We start from the raw sequence: 20,189 nt of genomic DNA, 5'->3' as shown, positions 1-20,189 counted from the left end.
AGCATGAGTTGCGTTCTCGCGCGCGACTCCATACATCTACTCGTAGCGCGACTTCAATTATGGACTAAAAACACATACAATAAAATATTAAAACACATTCACACTGGAATGCTAGACCGCTAGAATGAGGTTACCTGATATTAACAGCAATAACAATTGAATCAAAATATAATAATGAGTTTTGTTTAAGTTCCAACTCCCAAAATGTATCGCAAGTAGAGCAATTTGGGTTTACTCAAGTACCTAATTGCAATATCAATATATCGCTCACATCGGTTTCACCAATGTCAGTCACCAGTTATTTTTATGGTTCCAAAATTATTCCACACTTTACTCGACTGACGGGTGAAGTCAGGTGAACCAAGATGCTCGATAGGAACGCTGACTTTGGAGGCCACTCAGTGTGTTCCGGGCCTCGTTCCGGACATGCCCCGCGGTCGAATCAACATTTGCCGACGGATCGAATTACCGCGGCGCGTCAACGTAACGTAATTGATTCAGCGTCCGGCGGGCGCCAGCACTCCTTTTTGTCTCCGTTCCGGAAAAAAAATGCGAATTTCACCACTAATTCAATATCCGCACGCTTTCCGGTACTTTCCGCGGCGGCGCGGGAAAATAAAATCGGTTTACTTATTTTGCATATTTTAAATAATATTTTCAGTACTTGCGAATAAACAAGCACCTTAATATGTTAGCCGTATCTTTATTAGTTTCGATGGCTTTTATGAAGAATCACTTACGTTGTACAAACAGTTAAAAAATATAACAAAACTCTGACATATTCAATATCTCAGACAAATTAAAACGGGTCACTCACGTTTTTATGCCGAAAATTGCTCGATATGACATGAAGTTAGTGACCAATGTGACCATGCTCAAAAATAATTACATATAATGACTCTATACTTCAATGAGAAAACCGACATACCTTGCGACAGATAGACAGATATATGTGTAAATATAGGAGCTGTTGTACATACATATACCTTAAACGTATCTAATTAACTACATTGAAAAAACTTTGGATAAATCTTCAAGAAGTTCTGAACTCCTTTCTAAAATCCGTATTTCAGTCTTATTAGAAACAAAATCTTAAGGGAAAATAATTAACAGTTTTCCTCTCTGTACTTTGCTCAAGTTGCATGGTTGCAAAGAACAAGTAGAGGTACCGAAATACATCAGTGTCTGCGGCAGGTCCGTTACGCGACTCCCCACCTCCGTGTGCATACTCCCCTCAACATATACAAGATCATATTCTTGTAAATAGGTGTATTTCAAAACTCGACTTGGCAGCATCGGAATAAAGACGAAATTCGTACGAAACATCAACGCGAGATAGGAACTCGCGTTAGTTACGCAACGCCGTGCAATTGAACACCAGGCGACGTGGAAACAGATACGCGACAAATGTACGGGAACGGTACTGAATGATTTCACTGGAAGCACTCAAATGTTGGTTGCATTTGTGAAACGTTTTATACAGTCCTGTAGTCATGAGAGATACAGAAAATAAATATAACCCCTATTATTTAACATTGTATAGTGACATCTTATATTTTAACCCAGCGGTCGGCAACAGGCGGCCCGCGGGCTGCATGCGGCCCGCGAACTTCACACTTGCGGCCTGCGAGCCTCCCTGGCTATTTTGTATGTAATATTGACAAACGACAATGTCTGATAAAGTCATAATAATTAACAAAGTGCGGCCCGCGTCAACTTTGTTAACTACTATTTGGCCCTTGGCTGCTAAAAGGTTGCCGTCCGCTGTTTTAACCCAAATAAGGTTTGACACAGCAATGACAAGAATAAATAATGTAGCAAGATATTGCATAATTTAACAAGTAGTACGTAAAATAAACATGATGCCATATCAAAATAGAAACTACGAACTCACCTGGGAGGGGAGAGCAAGCAATATTGCAGGAGTCGATTTAAACAACGAGGTTTCAACTCAATCCTACGGCCGTGTGGAAATAAAACAGTTTCAAATGAATCGGACCGGCTAATTCCCAGGCCAGAGCGGCAAGGTAACATACCCAGGGAAATGATATAGTTCTGATTGCTGTATTTGATGATGCAATTTCCGATATCGGATATGATAAATACGTTGAGTCTAATCATACGAGCAAATAAAATCAGTAAATCGAAGATACTCGTACAATAGCACTCATATAATGAGCAGTGAGTGACGTAAGTCTTACTCACAACGGCCGAACACGTTAACCCTTACGCTACGTAAAACGGTGATCTAATAAACCCAAGATGTAATAAACTAGGCTAAACGGAGGAAACGCATGTGAACGTATTTTCTAAGTTAATATAGTTCAAGTTAATATATCCTATTAGTTCATGACATCGAATTATAAATACCTAGGGTTTAAAATATTCGGGAATACTTTCTCAGCTCTCTTTATCAGCTATTTTTGTATTTCATACCTATATACAATTAGTTATGTTAGTGCGAAACATAATTTCATGACATGGGTATTCTTTTAAAAGGTAATATAGTAGTATCATATTTCTAAATAGCCACAGAAACTTAAGTTTCGGTTAATAAGGCGGGGGCGGGCGTGCCAGCAGAGTCTGCGTCGCATACGCATCGATTACGGTGTTTTGTTTGACTTTTACCCGCCCGGTGGAGGGCTGATCACGAAACTAATTATATCTCGGGGCGCCCGTCCGGTCTTACTCGGCTTACTCATATACATTACATATATAGCTTACGAAATGGATATAATAGAGAAGTTGACAATAATTAAAACATTCATTTGTTTGAATGTTCTCGGAGTAGAAATAAAATTAGAGTGGAAAAAAACTCTTCAACATAAGTAACATTATTTTATTGTGCGTAAGTAAATACATATATAAAAAGGCAAGACTAATCACAATTTAAAAGTCTTTCTCTGTTTAATGTTCAAAGGTAGGTACAGCACAACAGTACCTAATATAAACGTTCGTCTCCTCTGATCACGAAAGTTAATCAGAATATATTTATTTGTATTGATACAGTGCATACGTGTTTCATTTCGTGTATTCAGCTTGCATGCGTTAATGATACTTATCTACCTATAGTTTAAGATTAGCTTTTAGCTTTAATTTTTAATCTTTCCCGATGTACCCATGTAGCCTGTACTTTTTAGACAATTAATAAATTATCTTAATATTCGGAAACAGGAATTTAAAAGTGGCCTAAAACATTTAAAAAAACTTGTAATTGCTAAGTTATTCCTACAATTTACCTATAGATAGCAGATACTTTATTGAAACGAAAGTACTTGGCAATGTCTTGCTTACTTGCTTATTGCTTTCAACAGAAAACGTAAACGATCAAATGTGTGGTTCCTAATTGCAATAAGAGATCTACAAACATGCAGCTCCACTCGCAGATGGAAGTATAATTTATTTATTCGTATTTATTAACTTGTTGCATCTTTTGAGCAAATAATTTGATTAACCAAGTGGGCGTGGAGGTAAAATACGAATTTGTTGATTTTTCGTTTCCATTTTCTCTGCCTTTTTCTTTAGAGGGGTCGGCGTCTCATCTGTGTACTTGCTCCAGGGAACGAATGTTCTATCTAATTAACTTTATCATAAAGCGCAGGTTATTACCTTGTCGGCGGAATGGACGGTTTAATCGGAAGCGCACTCTTGAAATATCGTGAGAATTTAAAGCATTACTTTTGATACAATTTATAGGATTGGACTTGTTTATTTTATCTTACTTTTATAAAACTAGACATGACTGAAAGGCGCTCGAGGTCTGAGCAAATAGACAAATGAAAGTAGTAGCACCTTCAAGGTTTACTGCCTTCTAGAAATTTAAGAAAAAAAGAAAGAAAGAGCTACAGAGTCTACAAATAATGGAAGGGAACGTTTCTTTTATAAGGACGTCCCACACGAAATTTCGACGGACTTTAAAGTATCCTACATATGGGAACGAAAGTAATTAGGTAATATGAGTACGTACGTGATTGATTGATTGATTGATATAAAAAAACAGACGCACCTTAATGCGTCATAAACATCGTCTCGAAAGCAACAGTGCAGTAATTCCCACATACAAATAAAGCCAACACACGTCGCGGCGAGTGCCGAGTAACAGAGTTATCTCGAACGGACACGATGGCCACAATAATCGCGGGCTAGTAAACGGCCACAGGATTACCATAGCTTACCTAGTCTTCGTCAAAGTCGAACCAATGTTTTATCTGGGACTAGCTATTCGTAATCAGGGATCAAACTTATACTAGTTTAACTGAGAGAAGCACTATGCAGGTTTTAGAAATGTAAGCGCAGTAACCGGCACCGCCGTCACCAATCTGCTAAGTGAGTTATCTCGCACGACACAAGTTGCAGCCAATGATTTTTGGGATTCGTAGACGGCCTATTTCGACGAATTAGGGTAGGAACGCGTTTACTACTAGCGACATACCTGGCGTATCTGGTCTTCTACAAGCAATGTAAGTTTGGCATTTAAATTAGTCACTACATAATTAAATAAATGCACTAGATGAAGAAAAACTACAGTTTAGCATACACGTCTCAGCTGCTATTTAGCGAACAACAATACTTTTATAAAAAAAACTGTTGAAATAATTTTATGTGATAATATATTTTTCGTGTAAACTGAAAAAAATATTGTTTCCCAGAATACTTCGTAGAATTTTTTTCTGTGTTGTTTCTTGTTTTCTTTTAATTTCCTGGATTTCTCTCTTAGTGTGAGATCAAGTGTATTGTAGGTATCGGTCAAAGCAAAGGCGTTAGAATGTCTATAGGTATCATATTTCAGTCCTTTAGCATTTATTTCAGCCAAGCCAGACAATCTTAACTTAATTCATCAGGATAGTGGCCACAAGAACACAGCGCCATTCCGTGAATGGTCCCCGTCGGACCGGCAGGAGGTCCGCTGCGATTCACTTAGTAAGATTAGTTCGGACTCCATCGAAGGTTTACACCTCGGAACGCGTCCAACATTACCAACACCCTAATGCGCTTGGGAAATCTATATGGTGCAATTTACACGTTCCTTGGAACGGAGATGGAAAGTATTGTGAAATGTAAGTGTATGTAAATGACTCGTCACTTTCGTCAGTGAATAAAGTGTTGTTTCGTTAGAAGTTGAAATAAGAATAATGTGATACATAAGAATTATCAATGAACTTTGTTAGAAACCTACACGTTATGAAGCCCTAAATATTCTCCTATATTATACGAGTATCACTTCCCCGCACATTCCAACACACTGAGAAAATATCGTTTAAAACAATTGAAATTGCATTAATGTTTAATGCTTTGAACAGTTCCTTATGAGCCTATCGAACCAAGTAGTAAAGTTTACTGTTCGTACGTTACGTACGTACGTACGTACGTACGTACGTACATTACTTGATATATATAGCAGTTAATGTTAATGAAATCACTTTAATGTGTGCTCGATAGATCATATTTTTTTCAGCGCACATGCAAGCATCCACACCTTAAAATGCTTACATATGCTGTGACATACTTGCGGACATAAGTATATCCGTTTAGTTTTTCCATTTTGGATACGGAGCCCTAAACAGATAGGACATTCTCACTAGCCTTTTAGTTGCACCAAACAATACAGCAACCTTAATCCACAAAAACTTTATTACAAACACTAAATTCTCAACAGAAAATTAATGCATTCAAACATAAAGGGAAAGAACGCAGACCAATTTCCAAGCGGCGATTATAAATAACCTAAGCGACCGAAAGATAGCTCAGCACTAATCTTGGAAGTTAAAAATTAAATTTTACCAATAAAATTCAGCGAGAGAATCTACGGGCAAAGTTTTAGCTCTCATCTGAGATAAGACCGCGCGTCTAGGCTAGTTTCTATCGAGTGTGGATTATTACAATCAGGGAGTTAGTAAAGAGGGTGCTTAGTTTTGAACATCCGTCCGACCATCAGTATTACAAAGGAAAATCACTTTGATGTTTGACTTGAGTAGTTTAAGGCGAAACGTTAACTATTATTTGTTGAAACGTATAAATATTTTACAATAACAACGGGCCAATTACAAACAAACTGCAGAATCTGAAACTTATTGAACTAAGTCCATAAGGAAATAATAAAAGTATCAGTGGCTCTCGATGTGGAGGTATCGGAATCGAACAATAGAACGTGAAACTTCGACTCGCACTGGAGCGCTGGCTGGACTAACTCTTATTGCAAACTCGCGCGACCCGCTACTTAAACGACAACACTCGAGCTAAAGCTGGGTACAGACTGGAAAGCACAATGACCAGAATTTTGTCTTTTGATGATGTTGATAAAGAATCGTAAGATTTTGGAGTAATAGTCCTAAACAGATTCCCAAGATCCTTACCAGATCTCATAGAATTCTGTTAGGAAAATATTAAAAGTTATCGTAGAAAAACAGAAAATTCTCATATCCAACCACAAGTATGGCGTCGTTCCACAGTGCGGCATTGCTACTTGAAGTAACAAAATCACGCGATTTGTACATTTTGGCGGGTCCCAATATTTAAATATTCATATTTTATGAAACAAGATTTATTTTATTATAGCAAATTACCGAACTCTATAAACGAAGATAGCGACGACCTATACCTATAACCTAGCGGTATCCAAAAAAGCCTTAATCTTGAACCTGGACTTTGTTTCGGACACTTTTTCGTATATATTTATTTTGGTTTAAGAGGCACACGACTTACCGACGTACTCTGCGTTTGTAATATTTCAAAACAGTAACGCATAAAATAAATAGCGTATATAACCTAGGTCAATAAGTGCACTGTTGTGTCCGTAGCTTTACAAGTTCATAAATACGCTTAAAGTTGCCATCGTATTTAATATAAGGAAGTAAGTATCTTTGTTGCCTAAGTTTTTTTCCATTCGAATAAGTGTAAGGGAATGATGTTACGGCTTATATCAAAAGCTTTAAAAACAACCGTCATATTTTTGAGCTACTTTTTGTAATAATGAGGGAAAATGTTTATAGACTGACACTGAGTCAAGGCTTCTACTTGCTTTATATTTATCGTATATCTAAGCATCTATAAAAATATCTTCTAATAAAAGTATACGATTACTCATTTAAGGATATAATAATAATAATCAGGTACATAATAATGCGCAGATTTACCTAAGAAATAACGTTTTCATTACCTAGAACATATTACTACGTTACGATACGTAACCAAGCAAGCGGAAAATTTAATGTTACTGCCACTTCCACGTGGCCAGGTTAAAACTAAACCAATTGGTCAAGAGCGAACCGCCCATCATCAACTGAGGAGAGCATTAAAAAAATGGTTAAGAAAATACACTTATAATATATCGTTTTAATAGTGTTAGATGTATGGAAAGCCATACCACCCTCGTCTAATACCTACCCACAACACAAGTCTTACTTCTTAAGTTAAATATGCTAAAATAGTTGCATTTAAGAAATAAAACAATTTTTTAACAAGCAGATACGTCTGCGAGTGATATTCCAAATTTTATAGTAAAGGAAAAAATGGAAAAATTTACGCTTCCGGCAGGACTTGAACCCGCATCCATTTTTTCCATTTATTCCTTTACTATAAAATTTAAGAAATAAATTTCTTGATAGAATGAGCATTACAACTGTTACATGAAGCTAAAAAAAAACTTAAATTACTATTGCTATATGGTTTTCCTACATATTTTATTCCTATACAAAGCAGTCTCACGTAAAATCCCGGAGGCACGGAACCCAAATATGCACTTTAGTGAAATTCGCTAGCTTGCCCTAGGAGCCTAGGCCTATTAGTTAACCTAATAGCTATTAGGAGCACTTCCTAATTAACTATAATAATAGTATTAATCGTCAAAAGCGTATGGAAGTCGATAGGGGAAAGCGTATGAAGGGCGTTAGAAACTCGTACCTACATAGACCATACGAGTAGATATAGAACAGTACTCGTAGGTACATTAGGTACGATTGGTACGAAGTTTAATAAACGGACAGAAGACAACATAATATGTATTAGGTACCTAATCTTTTACCATTACGCATAATCAATAGTAAGCAAATATATATGTCCTACTGCTGGGACAGTGATTTGAAGTTTGATTTTATATTAAGTAGCTGAGTACAAACATACCGTTACAGACAAAAGGAATTGGCAATCACTAATTCTAGAGATTGGCCCAATACTACTCGTGCATCACTGTACAATCGAACGGTTCATACTCGTACATTGCAAAAGCATGACCAACACAGCGGGAACTTTATCTCGCCATATTAATTTCGTAGGTATCAGGTCAGTTAAAAGGACGCGCCGCACTGACACACATGCACAGATCATATCGGTCGGGCTCACATTGTCCCGGTTTCAATATGCACAGCTCAATACCGGAACCCGACACTAGGGGTGATGTTCCCGTAGTTAAGCGAGCGTAGGCGAGAGATTGTCACAATACTTGTATAAACGATTATTTCCGAAAGTAGTAAGTACCTAGACTGAAAAGCTTCTTAAGAAACCATCAAGCATTTGCAAGGCATTTGCAGCTGGCCAAACAAAACGACGCACAACACTTTAAACGTAATAATATTATGTGATTCATAAGCTCTCCTTCACAAGTGAAGTGAAGGTTACTTCACTTTACCAAAAATAGAGAAATCACTATCCTGTACCTACCTATAATATTTGAAGAGTTCCCTCGATTTCTCAAGGATCCTATTATTAAATTATCAACTTGATGATGATCGGGCCAACTATGAAGCTTTAAAACTAAAATTTGGCAAATAAATTGGTCTATCTTTCTTTGATAAAGGCGTACACTAGACGATATGAGGCGTAAGCTCGTCTGTGCTCCGTGAGCGATGATTATACTGGGCCAGTTCATTTGTCAACGGCCTCTGTGCTGACAGTGATGCACCGGCAATGGACGCTTGCTGACAGATTATCAAAGGTTGCGACAGTCGAGGTTCCACTTCAGGCGCCTATAGAGGCACTAGTAGGCGGCAATAGGCTCAAAATTCGTGGAAAATTTTCGGAACCTCATTAAGTTGGATGCTTTAATAAATAAATAAAATAAAATAAAAAAGCCTTTTATTCAAGTCCAATTTCGTTACATTTCATTCAATTACATAGTCAGCATTTATTTTAGGTAAGTATAATGTCATTTTGAATTAGTTATTGTTAAGTCATTTTTTACATATTACAAATATACAAAGTATTATATGTGGTGGACAAGAACCCCTCATCGGGTGAAGGCCTCCTCCAAGGACTTCCATCTATCCCTGTTTGTAGCTATATATTTCCAGTTTATACCAGCTGTTTTATTTATGTCATCAGTCCAACGGCTGTTTGGTTTCCCGGAGCGTCGTTTGCCTGCAGGTCCTTTCCAGGTGGTAGCTTTCAAGGTCCAGCGCGAGTCTGACAGCCTGGCAACATGTCCAGCCCATCTCCATTTTTGTGTTTTGGCGTGTTCGAGAGCGTCTATTAGTTTTGTTACAGCTCTTATATTTATATGTGGTATTTTTTGAACTCTTTTTATGTTTAGCAAGCTTCTCTCCATTGCTCGTTGGCATGTAGTTATTTTTGATTTAATTTTTGCAGTGAACAGCCAGGTTTGACTTGCATAAGTCAGTGAAGGTAAAATACATATATCCATAACTTTTTTCTTGATTTTCATATTCATATTACTTTTCAGGATTTCCTTTAGGCTCCAGTATTTATTCCAAGCTATTTTTACTCGTCGGTCTACTTCCTCTTCGTTTCGTTGACTACTAAATGATATCTGCTTACCCAGGTAAATATAGCTGTCTACATACTCTAGTAGCGTCCCATCGACGGTTATGTCCTTTTGAGTGCTATTGGTCATAAGTTTTGTTTTTAGAAAGTTCATTCTCAGGCCGACTTTTGCGCTAGATTCATGTAGAGTATGTATCATGTATTCTATCTGGGAGCAATGTTCTGACATTAATATGATATCGTCCGCGAAACGCAGATGGTTCAGATATTTACCATTGATGTATAATCCTATATTGTTCCAGTTGAGACTTTTGATTACTGATTCAAGTACCGCTAAGAATAATTTTGGAGACAGCGCGTCGCCCTGCCTGACGCCTCTGTCAATTGGTATGTCTGGTCCTAGTCTGTCTAGTTGAACTGTACTGGTGCAATTTTCATAAATGTGTCTTATTATTCTTATGTATGTAGGATGTACATTGCACTGGTTCAGAGCGTCCCATATAGAGGAATGTGATATAGTGTCGAACGCTTTAGCGTAATCAATGAATGCTGTATACAACGGTCTTCGGTATTCTTGATATTTTTCTATTACCTGCTCCAGTGTGTGGATATGGTCCATGGTTGAGTATCCGCTCCTAAATCCAGCTTGTTCGCATGGTTGGCACATGTCAATTGCTTCGCTTATTCGGGATAGTATGATTGAAGAAAATAATTTGTATGTGCATGACAGTAGACTGATGGACCTGTAGTTTCCTATGTCCATTGGGTTTCCTTTTTTATACAAAAGTATTATATTTGACTGCGTCCATTGTTTGGGTGCTGTTCCTGTTTTTAGAATGAGATTAAATAAATGTGCCAAGGGTGTCACTAATAAGGAAGCAGCAGTTTTTAATATTTCATTTGTAATGTTATCCGACCCAGGACTCTTTCCAGTTTTTAAGTTTTTAATGTCTCATTATAACTATTTCATCTATTGCTGGGACTTCACTTGTGCTTGGAAGGTCTGTTTTTGGTGGTTCTTGCTCTTGACTACTGTATAACTTCCTGTAATACGTTGTAGCAGTTTCAAGTATCTGATTTCGAGATAGTGCAGTATTGTTGTCTGAAATTTGCAACTTGGGGATCCAGTTTTTATGTGTTCTGAGTTCTTTGTAGGCTTTTTTCACGCTTCCGTCAGCGTAGATATGGTTTTCAATTTTGGACTCTCTGTGCTTTTTATAGTCTTCTTTTATACTTTTGCTTACTTTTTTGTAAAGGTCACTCAACTTTGATTTAATTTCTTTTGTTTTGGGTCTTATATTTTGGAGTTCCGTTCTCTTTGTTATTAGTTGCTTTGTGGTGTCAGATAATATGCTTTTCTGTGTGTTGTGGTTATTCTTTTGTGAATGCTTCAAACTTGTCTGGATGCAATTGATTAGCCTGTCATGATATAATTGTGTTAATTCGTCTGGCGCCAAAGTCATAAGTGGTTGTCTTTCTTCTTCGAGGCGTTTCAAGAAATCATCTTTTTCAATATCTGTCTGCAAGCTTTTTGTGGTCTTATTTCTGAAGTTGATTCGGCTTTTTTTCGGCTGTTTGAGTAACCATGTTGCTCGCACTAGTCTATGGTCTGACGAAAATTCAATTTTGTTAATAATTTCAATATTGGTTATACTTTGTTTTTGGTTTGTGAGAATAAAGTCAACCTCGTTTTTCGTCCTTCCATTTGGTGCGATCCATGTCCATTTTCGATTAGATTTTTTCATGAAATATGTGTTCATGATGGCTAGGTTTTTCTCAAGGCAGTAATTTATCAATAGTTCACCTCGCTGGTTTCGCGAGCCGTAACCATGTTTACCTGTGATCCTATGCTCTTCTAGTTTCGGCTGTCCGACCTTAGCATTGAAATCGCCCATTATTATGACGTTTTTATCTGCCTGTTGGTATGCTCTTTCAACTATTTCATAGAAAATCTTCACTTGTTCATCTGTGGCTTTTTCAGTTGGGGCATATACCTGTATAATAGAAAGATGGAAATTGTTAATCGTTATTTTTAATAAGGCAACCCTCTCTGAAAATCCTTGAAAGCTCACTATGTTGCGTTTCAAACTTTTTTTAATTATGAATCCTACTCCATGTAGTCCTTGTGTCTGGCCTGTGTAGCATAGAATAAAATCGTTGTGTTCTTCAATTTCTGTTCCTAGTCGCCTGACTTCAGAGAGGCCAATAATGTCATAATTTATTAATTTTAGAGCTTCAGAAAGTTCTAGTAGCCTCTCATAAGATCTAAGAGTCCTAACATTGTATGTTCCTATATGCAGTAAATTCTCTTTATTTCTGGTTGCTTGCTTAGAATACGGTTCGGAGGTATTACCTTGAAGAAGGGATGTGCTCGCTCTTGTTGATTGAGTGGGTGTCCTTGGAGGGTGGTGGTCTAGCTCTCCCTCGGTGACCAGCCGTGGTGGGAGGCGGAGAGGGGTTCTTGTCACGCGTTTTTTGGTTCACTATTATGTTGATGTTGATTTTGATTTTGATTCACTGGTGTTTGTGGTTTTTGCACTGATGTAGTATTTGTTACATTGGCTGAAGTTCCAGTGGTTCCAATAGGTGCCGTCATATAGTCTGTAATTACGTATTTATTTTTCTTTGGCGCTTGTGGATTAACTTGTGTAACTGGGATGTTTTCCTTGTCTGGATTCTGATGTGGAGGCGAGTATATTGAGTTAATATTTCTTTTCTTCTGGCTATAATTGATGTGTTGCTCACTGTTTTGGCTTGATATGTTTTTATTTTTTGATATTATAAGCTTGTCTTGCCTAATTATTGCATTGTTGCCCTTGTCTCGCTCTTTTTTGGCCTCTTCTTGGAGTTCTTTTCTCTTTTCAAGTACCTTTCTTGTGAAGTCTTCTTTAATGTAGTAGTTCGTAACTTCTAAGTTTTTCTTCTTTCGCAGAACTTGTATTTTTCTTCCAAGTGTAGTGAATGTGATGATAACAGGTCTGACGTTGCTTCCTTTCTTACCAAGTCTTCTAACGGATTCTATGTCTGTTTCGTAGCACTGCACTTTCATAGTATTATTTATAGTTCCTAACACAATTGTTTCCAAGTCAGAATAGCTTCTTTCTTTCTCTTCTAGGCCAAACAGAACAATATTTCTCTGTCTCAGCCGGCGTTCTATTTGTTCAATTTGGTTCTCTTGAAGTTCCAATTTGTTTTCCAGATTAGTTTGTTTTTGTTCAATTAAACCTAGTCTTGCATCTAGTTTGTCTAAAACTTGTTTCGCAATAGAGTCACCCAGAGACTTCATTTCTTCGCTTTGTTTAAACTGGTGTTCTTGTATCGACTTAAGCAGTTCTTTCATTTCCTCCATGGTTGAGATCTGTCAAATCTGTTTACGTCTTCTTTGCTCTGTTTTGCCGACAGAGTCGGTGTGTTAGTGATGAAAACAGTGGCGCTGCTAGGTATGTGTTCCCTCTGTTTTGCCGACAGAGTAATGAGTTGTCATGGGTACAACAGATGGCGCTGTCCGGTATAACTTATTAGCTGTGATTTTGATTGAGCCGGGAATTTGTATCTTCGTAGTTGCAGACAGATGGCGTTATAATTCACTTTCTATGGTCATATAATTATATTCTAAAAATTGGTCATTATTCGTTAAAATGTAAAATTAATTAGTTTGGTAGTTTTAAATTCTTCTAAATTTCATTATGTCAATCGATGTTTCATTGTCCGGGTCGGCTGCAGTGCAGAGATGTCGTTTTTAGTTGTGGGTAGATCTTGTATAATTTTAATTAGGGCCGATGATGGAGTTTTTCGAAATTATTCTTTGTTTTCTTGTTGTCTCCACTGGTTTTTCACTTAATACACTAGCACTGAGTTTTTATTTGTGTCCGCGTTGTGGTGCTGGTAAAGTTCGTTTTACGCCGGTAAACTTATCCGTAATGTTCGTGTTTAAAATTTTGTCCGTTAGTCTTTGTCTTCCTTGTTTTTGTCCGTATCACCTTTAATTAACACACTAGCACTGAAATTTTTGTTCGTGTCCGTCACTTATTTCCTCCTCGATCAAATAGTCGTATGTTTGAGCACTTTTTACACGATTAAACATTTCTTTTTGGTATAAATATCACGAGCGCAATTACAAGACGTCATGGTGGAGCGACACCAGCGCCCTCTCTTTAGGTTTTATTTATTTAAACCATGCTTTAGGTTTTATTTATTTAAACTTTCACGATTATTAAACATTACCAAACTGCACTCGGGACTTAATCGCGTATTTAAGTTTTAAAATTTACATCCGACGTTTCGAGGACGGCGTTGTCCCCGTGGTCTCGGAGAAGACAACGCCGTCCTTGATTGTGTGATTTAGGTTTGTTTTTAGGGTTCCGTACCCAAAGGGTAAAACGGGACCCTATTACTAAGACTTCGCTGTCCGTCCGTCCGTCCGTCCGTCCGTCCGTCCGTCTGTCACCAGGCTGTATCTCACGAACCGTGATAGCTAGACAGTTGAAATTTTCACAGATGATGTATTTCTGTTGCCGCTATAACAACAAATACTAAAAACAGAATAAAATAAAGATTTAAATGGGGCTCCCATACAACAAACGTGATTTTTGACCAAAGTTAAGCAACGTCGGGAGTGGTCAGTACTTGGATGGGTGACCGTTTTTTTTTTTGCATTTTTTTTCGTTTTTTTTTTTTTGCACTATGGTACGGAACCCTTCGTGCGCGAGTCCGACTCGCACTTGCCCGGTTTTTTTATTCTCTTAAATAGAGACTTCGTCTCTGATTTTTGACGGATCTTTGTAAACTGTACTAGAAATGGTTTAAATGTTGTATTGTTAGGGTTCTTTACGCTTGTTTAGGAACAACTACCTCCTTGAATAAATAATTTAAAAATAATAAAAATTTTAAGAAGAATGCGCTTGAAAAGAAATGGGACGTTTGAGATTTCTTTCTTTTGGTTATTATAAGTAGTTCTTTTAGCGTTGCGTAAAGTTATGCACACTGAAAAAAAACCTGGTACTGGTAACCAGAATCTGGTTAGCTGTACTATATTGTCTTGTTGTATATGTGACGACAGGACACTTTGTAAACATAACCAGACCATTCTTGTTAAATTAAATTTGTTAATTCTATGAAGTGTATAGTAGTGGGTATAAGACTTTTAGTAAACCCAACTAGCCGGTCTGTTAATGGTTACTAAATAATACAGTAACATATACGTTCCTGTCCTGTTGTTATAACAAGGTATTCAGTATATGTAACTGAATGATTTGTGCCGTGTACTGGTTTTATATTGTTCACGTTACCAGAACGCACTGTGCTAATGGGGCTTCTAAGCGAGCCATATGTTCACTGCAATATGTGGCCGGCAACTATTGGTGTCCTCTTACTCACATGTTAGAGAGGGACACTAATTTGCCGGCCACATATTGCAGTGAACATATGGCCCGTTTAGAAGTCCCTTCAGCACAGTGGGTTCTGGTTACGTGAACAATATATAACCAGTACACTGCTCTTCTAGTAAATACAGACAAGTTTTTAAGCACACTTATTTTTTTTTATTTTATTGATCAAATAAGTAACACAGCATTACAGTAAAACCAAGGCACTGTGACACTACAAAAGAAAAAAACATTTTGTCTCCACAAAGAAAACAATAGACACAAAAATGACATACAAATTAAACATTGGATTTGGGCGACGACGTAACAGCGTGGCTCCGTAGCGTCGTCTGACTCGGCGTAGGATTCGGCAGGTTGCCCAGGAACCGCCGAAACACCACACCCTTCGGCCAGAAGTCCGCGCTTGCGATGGTCGCAACTCGTAGGCCAGAATTAACCGGCTCCGCAGTGCCACACAGAGTTTTACGAGGCGCCCTGCGCGCCTTGCGTTTCCTTTCCACCAGTGTGAATCCCTCCTTATCCACATCGGTGCGGGAGGACTTTTCCTTAATCGGAGCCCGCACATTTCACTGTGTCAGCAACACGCACTTATACTATACACTTGTACTAGTTTACAATAAAATTATGGACAGGATCTACGTAAATAAAACATCGACCGGCCGGAACGTAAGACGCTGGCGTAATGGCTGCCGTTCTGTGACTTGCGCAATTCCTTTCTCCGCCCCCCGCCACCCGCGCATACACCGTGGTGTTGGCACAACTGTTTGATTCGTTCAGACTACAATGCATTATAGTAACCACAACATAATAACTTGTAACGTGTACACTCGTATCTTTATTTTTACATATCAATAGTTAGTGTTACGATGCATATATTAAACGAGACAAACGTTTAATATTTACAACACTTGCATCTTTACATATACAACGAAATTGTAAGCAGTACTAAATTGCATTTAACTAGAATTAAACAGTGATGTTTAAAAAACAAGTTTTACACGATACAACATTTTTTGTTATTACTACCGGATTTTAGTAGGTATAACTATATTTTTAATTACTATACGTTCTGGTAGTATTGTAGAAAATTATTTTTTTCGGTGCAATAAATCATAACATAACAAGGATGATGGCTGCTGATTAAACATCTTGGTGGATCTTTTAACACACAACGCACATAACGTAACAGTACTTAACTTGATTTTGTGACAAACAACTTTTCTGACATTTCTCCAATGCCCAGTGAACAACATTCCCGTCGCACGAATTACTATTATTTTCACTAAATATCTACCTGAAAAAGCACCAATAAATGCCGAAAATCAAACAAAAGGCCATTTCGCATACGATAAAAGCCTATTTTGAAATTTCATTACACGTTGGAAGCCCGTGAAAATTCACAGTGAAAAAACGTAGAGGTTAATATGTAAAAGTGCAGTGTATACGGTGACAGTAAATTGAATGAGGCGGGCGCGGTGTTTGCTGCGCTCATCAATCATCCCCGTATGGATTTCGTTTTAATGCGGCGTCATCGTCGTCTCGTGGCCGCGCGTCACGCTCCGCGCATATTGTTTTACGGGACCCGATTTTACGCTCAACCTCAACTATACAATGGTGTTTGTAAGGGAAAGATGGCGTGCCGGTTTCCGTCGTGTCGGGTCGGTCAATGATTAGTTCACGAGTAGCGCATTTGTGGGCACGAACGGCTTCCTTCCAATGATGTCAAAAATAGAATGAATGATGTCAAAGATGTCTAAAATATCGTTTACGTACTAATTTTTGTTTGGTTATTTTAGCTCGTCAATGTCTACGATCCACTTCCTCGTATCTCATTTAAGATTGACAACCTGTACATGAGGCGAAATATGAAGATAGTTTCCCCCGGAATGTACCACGGTCAAACATACCAGATATTGCAGCATTTTATTTTTAATTAATGTTGATCACCGAAACCTTCAACACATTCCTTGTTATTCTTCTACTCTTCCATGTAAAAATGACTCAAGATGTGTAAACTACATACAACATTTTTAAAGCTATGCACCACTCCACTTTGCCATAAGACGTTCGTTGCTTTCACACTGCCTTGCAAGGGAACGCTGTACGTTGGACATCTCGAACGTGCCAGCCAGTCCGGTGGAAGTTAAAACGAGAAATTGACCAACAAAGAAGTGACCCCTTCCTCGGATGCAGCGGACGTGAGCACGGCAGGTAGGACAAACAAATTCTCGCCTATTGTATTTGCGGATGCTGCAAATTAAATCCCCATTCGTGGAGGCCGACTTGGGATACGTGGAAAGAGCGGTCAGCGATATAATTATGATGATATTATGTTACCAATTTTTGAGCTTGCAGCCGATTTCACAGTTTTCTATGAATTTGTTTTAGATTATGCCAAAAATACAATAAAAATAAATAATATTAGTAAGTTTTTTAAGAGAAATTGTCTTGTATTTAATATTATGCAGCAAAAACTGAGACTATTGTCCCTAAGACATACAGTACCGGTCAAAAACCAAAGCTTTTTAAAAGGTTTGCCGTTAAAACCTGAATGTGACAATTTTTTGGCCGCTATAGTTGGTATTCTGCCGGGCTATGGAGGCGTATGCGTACGTCTGTCTGTCTATTACCTCACCCGTAAACCGCTGAACCGATTTAGAAGAAATTTGCTATGAAGATAGTTTGAAAATTGAGAAAGGACATAATTATATAGATTATAATCAATCATTATCATCATCGTGCTACGTAGAAACGCAAACGAAGTGGCGGGAAGGAACGAGTTGAGTATAAATTCGTAAAAACGTACCTACATATTTCTTCACGCATAACTGTTTGCTAAGTGTAGGATATAAAAAAAAATTTAGGTGCGTCAAAAATCATCATCCGCTCCTCGTATAAGTTTGCAACGCACGTGTTCAGTAATCCACGGTGTCGTCCGACGGCATTGTCGTCCGTTCGTGCCGGGCTTAAGGGCTTCGCGAGCCGACTCCACGGACATTTCGTAAATTAATAACCAATCACGCCGATACTTCGAGAATATTAACGCCGGCGGCTTATCGGGGATGTATATACTGTGCGTTCAACAGGCAGGTAGGCTAATATTAAAATTGGGAATTTAATGTCGTTGCGTTACAAACATATAAGTCGAGTTTAGCAACTGTTACCACCAGACATGGTAACGTGGTCATCACACCGAAGCGGAGTACAGATCCGCATCGAATGTGATGGCTGCATAAAGTGCAGGTGCAGGGCATACCTCTACTAGCTAGCTAGCCAATCTATGAATGTGACAATTACATTTTTCTCATGTCAACTATTCTATTCTTGTAAAATACAATGAATACCTATTTATTATTTGGTTAACGGGGTGTCGAACCTATTCAACAACATTTTGGTGACCCCGACGTAAATCTGTTCTACTGCAACTATGTACATAAGATAAACGAATGGTCTAAGTCAGCGGTCGGCAACCTGCGGCCCGCGAGCCGCATGCGCCTCGCGAAACTGTCACTTGCGGCCCGAGAGGCGCCTTGGCTATTTTGTATGCAATAGTGACAAACGACAATGTCTCATAAAGTCATAAATATTAACAAAGTACGGCCCACGTCACCTCCGTTAACTACCATTGGCCCTTGGCTGCTAAAAGTGAAAACTTCTTTAGCGGCGCTGAGCACTTTTTGAGGTGGGGAAAAAATGATAAACTCGAGACAGCGTAACGCGTAATGCGCTGACGTCATGTGTGACGGACAATGTTATTCACCGATTAGTCATAACGTATCATAATCAGGTCAATTATTTAAGGCTGCTATTTAACTGATCACCAGATTTAGTAAAATTTAATACCAAAAAAATCTATTTTACCACCCTAAAATCATGAATGATCACCAAAATTATAACACCATTTTAATGTGAAATGATTACCAATTTTATTACATTTTACTATCCTTTTAAAGGAAATGACACCAAACTAATCATTATTAACCCAAAAATAGTTCATGATTACCAAATTTCAAACCCCATTTTAATGTGAAATGATAACCAAATTTTTACATCTTGCTATCCTATTAAAGAAAATGACACCAAAATAATCATTGTAAACCCAAAAATAGTAAATGACCACCAAAATTAGAACTCCATTTTAATGTAAATTGATAACCAAATTTTTAAATCTTGCTATCCTACTAAAGCAAATGACTCCAAAATAATTATTGTAAACGCAAAAATAGTAAATGATCACAAAAATTGTAACAAAATTTTAATTAAAAATGTGGAAATATTTAATATATCGTTATCCTATTAAATTAATTAATCCACTTCGTCACCTTTTTCTAGTAGCATTTTATTTCTGTAACAGTCGCAGTTCTAACCTAACCTAACCCACTTTTCTAGTAGCATTTTGTTTCTGTAAGGGTCGCAGTTCAAACCTAACCTAACCCACTTTTCTAGTAGCATTTCTTTTCTGCAAGGGTCGCAGTTCAAACCTAACCTAACCCACTTTTCTAGTAGCATTTCGTTTCTGTATGGGTCGCAGTTCAAACCTAACCTAACCCACTTTTCTATTAGCATTTCTTTTCTGTAAGGGTCGCAGTTCAAACCTAACCTAATCCACTTTTCTAGTAGCGTTTCGTATCTGTATGGGTAGCAGTTCAAACTAAACCTAACCTACTTTTCTAGTACCATTTCGTTTCAGTAATGGGTCGCAGTGCTAACCTAACCTAACCCACTTAACTGATAGCAGTGTAACTTACTTTTCTAGTAGCATAACGAAATGCTACTAGAAAAGTAGATTAGGTTAGGTAGGTATACTAGGTATGCGGTGCGGGCTACGGGGGGTTGAGCGGGAGGGGCTAGTAATTTTGGCATCAGTTTACTTTATTTGGTAATCATAGTGGTTTATTTAGGTGAAAATATCGCATTAATTTGGTCTTCAAGATTTGGTGATCATTAATGATTTTTGGTGATCATTCAATATATTTGGTATTTGAATACAATTTGAAGTGCAGTCGTAATTAAAATGGTGGTACTTTTGTATTTTTAGGCCTTATTTTTTTGGTGTTCAGTAATTTTTTTTGGTAAGCATGATTTTTTTAT

The 20,189-nt window shown here is 37.8% G+C and overlaps 3 protein-coding genes across 3 annotated transcripts in view; all 3 read right to left on the bottom strand.

Annotated features, from left to right (window-relative positions):
* Positions 1-20,189, bottom strand: part of LOC134798204 (growth arrest-specific protein 1-like) — a 454,209-nt gene that overhangs the window by 282,726 nt on the left and 151,294 nt on the right. The gene's annotated exons all lie outside the window — the stretch shown is intronic.
* The window catches only part of LOC134798193 (membralin), a 131,030-nt gene that overhangs the window by 68,895 nt on the left and 41,946 nt on the right, over positions 1-20,189 (bottom strand). The window lies entirely within an intron of this gene.
* LOC134798200 (uncharacterized) lies at positions 10,463-12,925 on the bottom strand. Its single transcript, XM_063770563.1, has 2 exons — positions 12,068-12,925; positions 10,463-11,708 (listed from the first exon to the last, which is right to left on the bottom strand). Exon 2 carries the CDS (start codon positions 11,607-11,609, stop codon positions 10,659-10,661), a length of 951 nt encoding a protein of 316 aa, XP_063626633.1. The 5' UTR covers positions 11,610-11,708; positions 12,068-12,925; the 3' UTR covers positions 10,463-10,658.

This window comes from Cydia splendana, chromosome 16 (genome assembly GCF_910591565.1).
Source record: "Cydia splendana chromosome 16, ilCydSple1.2, whole genome shotgun sequence".
In the NCBI taxonomy this organism is placed as follows: domain Eukaryota; kingdom Metazoa; phylum Arthropoda; class Insecta; order Lepidoptera; family Tortricidae; genus Cydia; species Cydia splendana.
Note: the sequence above shows the minus strand (reverse complement) of the source record. Positions and strands in the feature narration are given on the sequence as shown.